Source organism: Rhagoletis zephyria, unplaced genomic scaffold (genome assembly GCF_001687245.7).
Source record: "Rhagoletis zephyria isolate East Lansing unplaced genomic scaffold, Rhagoletis_zephyria_1.1 Rzeph_scaffold_09256, whole genome shotgun sequence".
Classification (NCBI taxonomy): Eukaryota; Metazoa; Arthropoda; class Insecta; order Diptera; family Tephritidae; genus Rhagoletis; species Rhagoletis zephyria.
In genome coordinates, this window is record NW_016166335.1 from 15112 (window position 1) to 24636 (window position 9525).

Below are 9525 nucleotides of genomic sequence, written 5' to 3' on the forward strand. Positions count from 1 at the left end.
TATAGTCCGAGAGCGGACAACGGTTTTGGTTACACTCTTTATAACCAGGCTAGAACTTTCATGCTCAGTCATTCCGCTATGACGGCCCATTAAACTAACTGAAAGTCTGGCGGCCCTCCAGGTTTGGCTTTGGCGCCAACAGAATGCAGAAAAACACATCAATTACACTATTTTAACCAATCTGGCATTTTGGGACATTCGAGTTGGTACTTCTCCGAAACCGAAAAAACAATCGCCAGACTGGTAGGGTGGTGGAAAGAGGATGCCAGACGCGTGAGGACTATTTAAACTATAATAACCAGGATAAATTTTATGAATTATCGTAGGGTGAACCCTCAGGAGGCTATATGTTTGAAGCCATACGAAATTTTGGGTGGAAATGGCCTGCCAGACCCAAAAATGAGTGGCTATGCAGGCGCTCAAATCACCTTGTTTCTTACTAATTTTTAATATACTTTGTTGACGAAATGAAGATGTATAGGAAAAAATACTATAATAAAGTAGAATAATTTATAATTATTTTCTCTGGCTTAAAAGCAAGACTGTCGTTGGAAAATAAAGCAAAGTACAACAATTTTACTTTCCTTCTTAGTGCTCCCTCAACGTCAGCGTTGCACAAAATAACAATACGCTTTGCATTAACTACAGCAACAACCACATCTACATACATGTACATACATACTTACACACTGCTAACAGGCTGTCGAGTGCATACAAAGTGAAATGTTGCGATTCTATAGTTTAAAGAGGTTTGGAGTAGTGGGTGGGCCTCAACAAAAGATGCGGCGGCAGTGTTGCGAAAAAATAAAAAATAAATGCTTCGTCGCCTCATAATGCTCATAATAAGTAAGAACTCATAAAATGTACTTGGAACACTTAAGCCACAGCAGCAACAACATGTCAATGCAATCACTCAAAGAAAAATGTTATTGCACATCTCAACTCTTTGTCAGCAGAAAGCAGCAGATGCATTATGATAGTGCCATACATACATATATGCAATACTCCTATATTGGCAGTAAGAGCTAGTATCGTCCGAAAACATTACAGTACAGATATATCAATAAACACGTACAAAAGAAAAGGAACACATACGTTTATAAATAAGCACCCCGCAAAAAAATTTGCGACTAATCTCTAAAGAGAGTATTCCGAGATTATTCTCAATCGGGTACAATTGGGCATAAATTAGCCGCAAGTAATCTCCTACGGGTACTATTGGAGATCAATTAGGACGATGCCACGCACTGAGCAGCTGAGCGGCTGAAGTACATAGTCACGCACTGATATGGCTTATGAGTAAGATTAATTCCCCGCTCCTATTTCATACAAAATATGATTGCATAGCGACCGCGACATCGTTTGGAACACATTAAGTCCATTTTACTCGTCGAAGCCAAATATAGCTGAGTGGCAAAGGATAGCGGAAGATTTTAAAAAAATATTTGTAATCTACCAAACTGTGTTGGAGCCATATCGATGGCAAACATATTGCAATTACATGTCCAGCACATTTCGGGTCCAACTTCTATAATTATAAAGGTACACACTAAAATGTTGGACGTTTATTAAATGATATACATTTTTTTTAATTTTTCTCAGGAACGTACAGTATCGTTTCGTTCGCTAGGTGTTTGCGATGCGAATTATACATTTACAGCCGTGGATGTCGGTGCTTATGGCAGTCAAAGCAATGGAGGAATTTTAACATTTAACTGCTATTTAATCAGCAGCTAGATTTACCGATACAAAGGCCACTGCACTGAATATCAATACCTCCTTCCCCTATAATTTTGTTGGAGATGCAGCTCCTCCTTTAAAATCATATCTGATGAAGCCGTTTCCTGGTGTGCTGTTGGACGAAAGGCGGGAATGTTTTATCAAAAGATTGTCGGGAGTCCGTAGAACTATTGAGAACGCATTCGGTATTTTGACTGCCAGATGGAGAATTTTACGCGGAAAGCTAAATGTGGCACCAGAGACTGCTGAGAAACTTGTTAATGCAACACTTGTGTTACACAACTTTTAAAAATGACCGATGGCTACTATTGCCCACATGGCTTCGTTGATCATGAATGCAATGGAGAATTAGTCGAAGGACTTTGGCGAAGAGAGGTTAATCCATTGAGAAATGTTTCATGATTATGTTCAAACTGTGCAGCCAGATCTGCATACCAACTACGCGACACCCTAAAAGAATATGTATTCGCAAATAAAATGAAAATTAAAATATAATTTTCAATATGAATTCAGTAATATTTCGGTTCTTTCATTCCTTAAAAATAAATCGCATTTCAATTTTATGTACTTAAAACTAATTAACTAAAAGTAATGGAAAGTGTAAAAGCAAAAATAGCACACTTATTAAAAATCAATCAAATTTCAATTCAGAAAAATAAAAAGTTTACTACAAACTCAAAATAAAAATTCAATAAAGTATAAAACTAAAACTAAATAAATTCATTCAGGTCGCAAATTACTTGTTTTTTTTCTGAAATAAATGATTAAAAATGAAAATTTTTGATTCTTCGCGCTCGTTCTGTGTGAGTTCATTTAATTTTTCATCGACAAGTGCTAAAAAGCTTTCATTTTTGTTATTATAAATCTGCAGTCTTTTTGTAACCGCCTCTTTCATGGAATCCATGAAATGAAATGAGGTGTTCGCTGACCTTTTGATTGTCGCGCTTTCCATTGTTTGTAGTTGCGCTCGACCTTGAGTTCTCCACAAGCTCTGTCGTCGAATTGCCTGAAATATACTCTAAATATAAAGCCATCATTGGATGGTGCAGGCAGTGGCGTACTTCTTTCTTCTTGCTGCAGTGTAAAAAACTCCTCCGGCTGCAGTACACTTATTTCCTCAGACTCCGATATACTGACCGCTTGACTCGGAGGTATGCTGGTTGAAATATATAAAAACGTAAACATATTATCCTGCAAATTAGATAATTAAAGTGTCGTACATTCTTGGCTTGACGTGTTCCCCTAAAAATTCTAAATGGCTAAAGAGCGCCCACTCATTGTCAGGGTCAGTAGCTGCACTGCCAGAGGCAAATTTTTGTTTAGTGCACTCCCGCACAGACCGAAACATTAAGGTCCGCCATCTCCACTGACATTCAGGTTCTGTAAATGAAGTCGTATAACACAAACAAATATAGAAATTAAATAAAAGTTTTTCTCACCAGGTACTTCCATTTTAGTGCTTATAGCACTACCACGCCAGCGCTCGCTTCAGTTTATTGCGATAATCCGCTTCCTTTTTGCTGTGTAAATTTTATACTGACGCGCCTCATTTATTAATTTTTCGTCATTGATTATCTGCAAAATTTAGGTAAATATGATAAACACATTTGTATGATAAATAGCAAAAATCATGCAGATAAAATTCATGCAAAGCGCTATGTTCAATATGCCGAGCAGTTATTAAAGACGATGCAATCCCTATACTTTTTGTTAGACTTTTCATAAGTAAAAATATTTTGTGAATATTACTTTCTTCATATGAATTATATCACATTTTTTGTTTAATTCAAGGCCTATCAAACGGGTTTAGAGCATTTGAGAAAAAAACAACATTTGCCTGTATTTTGTTGTTGCTTTTGGTATCGAAAATGTCAAAATCTGTTCTGATTTTTTTCTTCTACATCAAAGCGTGCCATGTGAAATACAAAATAGATAAAAAAATTTACATTGAAAAAATGAAAACTGTTACAACTTTCTTTCTTAGTAAATTGGTTTGCTTCTCGAAGCATTGATCCACCCCGTGCCAGGCCCAGTAATCAGCGGTTGTGCTGCTGAGTTGGGCGAACGTTCCAAAAGCTGCAATTCAATCGCTGGTTTTGTATGGAAAAAGGTTTCGCATGCAAATAGATTTTAACAATTTAGAATTTTTTGTGAGAAAAAATTAAAAATATTTGACATTTTCGAGAACAAATAATTTGAAAAAAAAAAAAATCAAATCAGCTGCTATACTGATACTACCTGTTGTCTGTGCCTTGGTTTAATTGTATTTTTGAAACAAAAAAGTTCTTTTTTCTTCTGCCAGTAAACTGTCTTTTTACAAATAGTATAAATAAGCAATGGGATGAGCAATGGGAAATAAGGCAAAATTTGTTTTATTTCCAACCTTTGTCAGATTTTGGTATTATTTCCCATTTAAAAGTGAAATAAAGCAAATTTTGCGTTATTGCCGCATGTGATCAAAAGTGGTATTAGTAGAATGTTCCGTTACGATTGCTCCATTTTTTTGGAGGACACCCAGCAAAAGCTTTAATTCTTTGGTAAGCGCTTACCTTATCCTAGTAATCCTAGAAATCCTAGTAATCGGTTTGGAAAGTTATTTCTTTGTTGAAAATTAAGGATATGTTAAGCGAAAAATGTAAAATCTTATCTTAAGGTTAATGGATATGAGTTCGTAATTACAGCAAGACATTTATTTCAATTTCAGTTTATCAATTACTTTGATGACGGCCTGCTGAAAACTCGAATTCTAAATCTAGTTTCGTCTAGTGTTTGAGGCTCACTTGATGTATGAATTTAAGCTCATATAAGTACACCTTCCGAGCAAAGGAAACAGCTTCATTACGGACGCTTAAATGAGCTCATTATGAGCGTAAATGCTCCGATACACCTTTACGACTCATTTATGACACCAAATGTATTCCGAGTTCAAGTGTCTGCATACCAATAAATTTGATCTATTAGTGTTTCGAAGACGTTAAGACTCTTATTGTGTTGATATCTCGTTCCTAAGTTGTACATACAAACCGACTTAAAGAATTTCTAGAGAGTCCCCGACTATCTGATGCTGACGAAACTTGCTTTAAATAGAACTGAGGGAGGATATTTGAAGCCGTAATTCTTAACTCCTACTCCAACCTTGTATTGCGAAATGATCTTAACTCTTAATTAGACGCATGGGATCAAGGCCATTTCAAGTTGAAAAAAAAATGTCTTGGAGTGCTTGGAGCGTGCTCGCGCTCTTTTTAGCTTCCTAAGTCCTCGCGGGGTACGTAAATTAGTCACGGGTCAGAACATCGGCGTGTACACATGTACCGCTACTCTCTTAAGAGCTTTAATATTTATGACAATACACATTTCGTATGAATAGATTCATTTCGCCTTTCATCCGGTTAGACAAAGCCAGAGGAGAATTGATTGTTATAGAGAGAAGACACAATGAGTTAATTCGAGAGCACAGTCTCGATTTGCTTAACTGCGTTACGAACTGCAGAAATTTTACCTCCTCCAGTATGTAGAGCACAGAGCATTAGGGACACGAATTTCGATACGATACGATATTTTATACTTGATAGTTTTAAAACGATATTTTTTGGAGTCGAGTACCAGAACCCTAGTAACATATCGAATGTCATAAACTCACATTACAAGGATAGTGTTAAAGCGATACTTTAAATGAGTACCATATCGATGCTTCCGGTTCGATGTCGTTTGCCTACAAAGCATTGCTCCTTCTTTGATTCACTTTAATTATCTAGGAAATTTTATTCGACTTAAAAAATGCCCGCCAGCCGCTTCTTACTTCCCAAGTCTGCTCTATACTCAAGCTGCCGAGTAATTTGGCAAAGAAGTTCTACTTGTCATCTATGCTCAGAAGTTTCAGAAAATTGTCCTTACTTTTTAAATTTGCATGTTTTGTATGGAAATACTTGATATATATGTACATATTTCTGTCAAAGATTTTATTAAACTTTGCAGTTTTTCACGAGTACGGTGAATCTCACAAAATGTCCGCGGGACATTTTCTAGTAAACTCGTTAAGAGATCAGCGGCATTTGGCAAAATCTGCAGTGTTATTCTCGAACATTCTATAGCCGCCTGGCTGGCAGTAAAAATACTGATGTCACTTCCATTTTTAAACAGATCAAACGAATTTTCAAAAGTACTTATGTATAAATGAGGCTACGAAAAGTAGTTGCTATGCATTTAACTTTATTTATAACTCCTCCCCAATCTGTACAAATAAAAATAATATTCATTAGTTACTCGCTGTTTGATTGGTTTATGATTGCCATAACCAATGTATGCTTTACTGAAAAGTTAGACTGTTTACTAACATTATTTTTTTTTGCCTTTTTATAAGCTATCCAAATATAAACCAGCTATTAAAATATCGAATACAATATATACAAGAACATGTGGCTATATGTAAATACTTACGTAATTAATTATATTTTAGAGAAAAGGCAACATAATTTTACTATAAAAGCCTCGAAAACATAGTCGTTCATTAACTAATCTTTCGAACATACATACGAGTACTACTATCGACGAGTTAAAAAATGAATTTCTTCAGCTTATTTTCTGTGATTGTCCTTTTTGTGACTATTACCAGTTTCTACACAGCGAACGCTGCAGCTATCGTAACAGCAGCAACGCCGGCAACAGCCGCAACACCAGCACCATTACTGCTGTTAAAGGCAACAGCAGCAACGCCGGCAACAGCCGCAACACCAGCACCATTACTGCTGTTAAAGGCAACAGCAGCAACGCCGGCAACAGCTGCTACACCAGCACCATTACTGCTAGTAAAGGCAACAGCAGCAACTCCAGCAACACCAGCACCAGCTGCAGTAGCAGCATTAAAAGCAACAGCAGCAACGCCAGCACCAGTAGCAACAGCCGCAACACCAGCACCAGCTGCAGTAGCAGCATTAAAAGCAACAGCAGCAACGCCAACACCAGTAGCAACAGCCGCAACACCAGCACCATTACTGCTAGTAAAGGCAACAGCAGCAACGCCAGCAACACCAGCACCAGCTGCAGCCCGCAAATAATGCTGCGGCAAGACGTTGGCGTGCTAGAAGGCGAATTCAAGCTCGCAGAAGAAGGCAATCACAATGAAGATGAGCTCAAGTTAGAGCACAAAGACAACAATAATAGCGAAGACAAAGAAGAAGAAGATAACAGTTTACAGAAATTGATATCCACTCTTTTTGTCGGCTATAATTTTTGGAGTTTGTCTATGTATGTATTTATGTATGTATGTATGCATTTGTGTATGAGTATAAGCCAAAGGCAACGAATCGTCAATTAAATCGTGAAATTACAAAAATTTCAGAGAACCAGTTTGTTTTTTGACTTAAATTTTATGCATTAGTGCAAACGTAGACGTTGTTGTGGGTTTTAACGTGGCGGTACCCAAACCACTAAAAATTCACCATATAAAAATCGTACTAGGCGATTTCAATGCCAAGGTGGACAAAAAAGAGATCTTTGACGCCATTGTAGAAAAATTGAGCCTGCAAGGTTAAAACTCAGCCTCCTATTCGCTTCGCCAAACCGTTCGCTTCGCCAAATTCATTCGCTTCGCAAGTGATAATACCTCCCTAACGCCCTATAACGGACTGAGGCCGATCGACTTCGCCGGTTCCGAAACATGGCAGTATCTATTACTAGGTTGCCGGACATCAGTAGCGACGATTACGTTTAAGTCAAGACCCGCTATCTCCACTTAGCTAGTAAGGTATAATGGTGAAACTCCTNTCCTGTACTTGGCTCTTAGTTAACATAGTATTTACTAAGCGACCTTGACTAATCTTTAGTAGGCCTTACGTATATTGAGAAAAGATGAGATGAATGACTTAAAGAGTGTGATTTTTGTACGTCGATAGAGGACTTTACTTCTGAATTGCGTACTCTCAGTCCAATGTAGCTCGTTGTTGGCGGAGTGATTTTCCGTTGGATCTCAAGGTTGCCGTTATTACTAATGCTGGTTCTAAAATAAACGAAGTCATCGTCTTTTTCAAGTCGACACTCTTAAGCTCTGACTGTTTGTGTGATAGCAGAAGATACTTCGTTTTGTCCTCGTTCACCGCTAGACCAACACGCTTTGTTTCTCCATCTTATTCCGAGAAGGCAGAACAGAGTGGCCCTTGTTTTTACCGATGATGTCAATCTCGTCGGCATACATCAGTAATTGTACGCTATTGTAAAGAATTTCGCACACGCATAAAATCGGGCTTGGCGATCTAAATGCCAAGGTGGGCAACGAAGGGATCTTTGGTGCCAGCTCCGGAAAATTCAGCCTCCACATAGAAACGGTGAGCTGAGGCTGATCGACTTCGCCGGGGCCCAAAACTTAGCAGTATGTAGTACTGGGTTCTAGCATAAGAAGATCGAAAAAAAACGGGAAACCAAATCGGGCATGTTGCGATAGACGGAAGTCATGCTTCCACTGTTTTAGATACTCGTACGTACATTCCCAGGGCCGAACATCGACTCGAACCTCTATATTGATGCACCCAATATACGACCCCACCTCGGTGCAGCAAAAAAAGTGCCCCCAACAGTGCAAGGAAAGTTCACCGTCAGAAAACTGCTATTAAAACATACGGTCAATGGATTCGCCGCTCGACTCTCACACCTGCTGTGAAAGAGCACTCTTCAACAAACCGGAAGGTTTCAAGATTTCTGTAGGAACAACCATGGCGAAAACTATTCTATCCTTTTGAATGGCAGAAGCAGTGAAAGAAGTGGAAAAGACGAACCCGAGTCCCCAGCCGATGACGATGGAGTCGATATCCCAGCGCCTGACTATGACGAGGTACGTGTAGCGACTATGCTGATGAAAAGTAACAAAGCTGCTTTAGCTGATGGCCTGCCAGCTGAGCTATTCAATTATAATGGCAAGGAGCTAATAAGGTGCATACCCGACGATTGGTATTCAAAGGGGCTCTATCCAATCTACTACTACTACTACCGCGGGATCAGCCTTCTAAGCATAGTGTGGTAACCAACCAAAATAATTCGAATACAGTTATTTGCAGACTAATTCATATGCTTTTATTTCATGTTTTGCTTTGTTTGACATTTGGTCGATGACATCTCTGAAACACTTGTTGTTAAGTAAATATTCGATACAGTACAACATTTTAGGAAATTCAGTTAATTTCAGCGTTCATCATTTATAAGGTAAAATGGTAATGTGATCCGAACTTGAAGGTTTTTTCTATGAAATGTTAAGTTGAAACTGAATTTAAGAAAAATGTATATGAAATAAATAGTGAAAATATCGAAATAAAAAATTTATTTGTAAACGCTCTCGCGCGCGCTTTGTTCTCTTAGATCAGCGCAGTTCACCCTGTGTATTTGCAGCGAGGTCAGCCGGTTCATTTCTGCTGGCATCGTAGCTGTTTCAGAGGGGCTGCTTTCAAATTGCGTTTACGTAACGCTATGCTGGCTTATCAGCTGCTCACCGACTTTCTTAACCTGATCTATATGTCTCTTCAATGTCCGACCGTCATCGAACTGTTTGTCAAAGTGTAGGTCTCCAATTGCTTCGGATACTGTCCCAAATTGCCATTTGCTGCTAGACAAATAATCGCATATAGCTACTTTCTCACCCAACTTAAAGGGTTTTGGCGGAAGTTTACGTTCCGTAGCAGAGATTACCATTTTGCGGAAGCATCAGATCTAATCGCGATTGAGTTTGGCGACCAAACATTGCCATGGCTGGCGATTTTACAACGCTTTTATCAACTTGCAATGTTGTGGATCCAGAAGCTT

At 38.5% G+C, this 9525-nt stretch overlaps 2 protein-coding genes across 3 annotated transcripts; one reads left to right on the forward strand and one right to left on the reverse strand.

Annotated features, from left to right (window-relative positions):
* Positions 1-2616: 2616 nt before the first annotated feature.
* On the reverse strand, positions 2617-3265 carry LOC108375647 (uncharacterized). Its single transcript, XM_017631790.1, has 3 exons — positions 3180-3265; positions 2961-3120; positions 2617-2896 (listed from the first exon to the last, which is right to left on the reverse strand). The coding sequence occupies exons 1-3, from the start codon at positions 3190-3192 to the stop codon at positions 2632-2634; spliced, it is 438 nt and encodes a 145-aa protein (XP_017487279.1). The 5' UTR covers positions 3193-3265; the 3' UTR covers positions 2617-2631.
* Positions 3266-6192: 2927 nt separating this feature from the next.
* Positions 6193-7269, forward strand: LOC108375648 (ice-structuring glycoprotein-like). 2 transcript variants are annotated; one of them, XM_017631791.1, is made up of 2 exons: positions 6193-6726; positions 6775-7269. In XM_017631791.1, exons 1-2 carry the CDS (start codon positions 6300-6302, stop codon positions 6792-6794), a joined length of 447 nt encoding a protein of 148 aa, XP_017487280.1. In that variant the 5' UTR covers positions 6193-6299; the 3' UTR covers positions 6795-7269. The 2 variants fall into 2 exon arrangements, with proteins under 2 accessions (XP_017487280.1, XP_017487281.1); XM_017631792.1 differs by having other exon boundaries at positions 6193-6654.
* The last annotated feature ends 2256 nt before the right edge of the window (positions 7270-9525 follow it).

Bases quoted from the DNA above. Each gene is read 5' to 3' on its own strand.
- LOC108375647 (XM_017631790.1), bottom strand. The intron at 2,897-2,960 runs GTACGACACTTT...TATTTCAACCAG, and splicing joins GAACACGTCAAGCCAAGAAT to CATACCTCCGAGTCAAGCGG.
- LOC108375648 (XM_017631791.1), top strand. From the start codon at position 6,300: ATGAATTTCTTCAGCTTATTTTCTGTGATTGTCCTTTTTGTGACTATT. The intron at 6,727-6,774 runs CATTACTGCTAG...CAACACCAGCAC, and splicing joins AACAGCCGCAACACCAGCAC to CAGCTGCAGCCCGCAAATAA.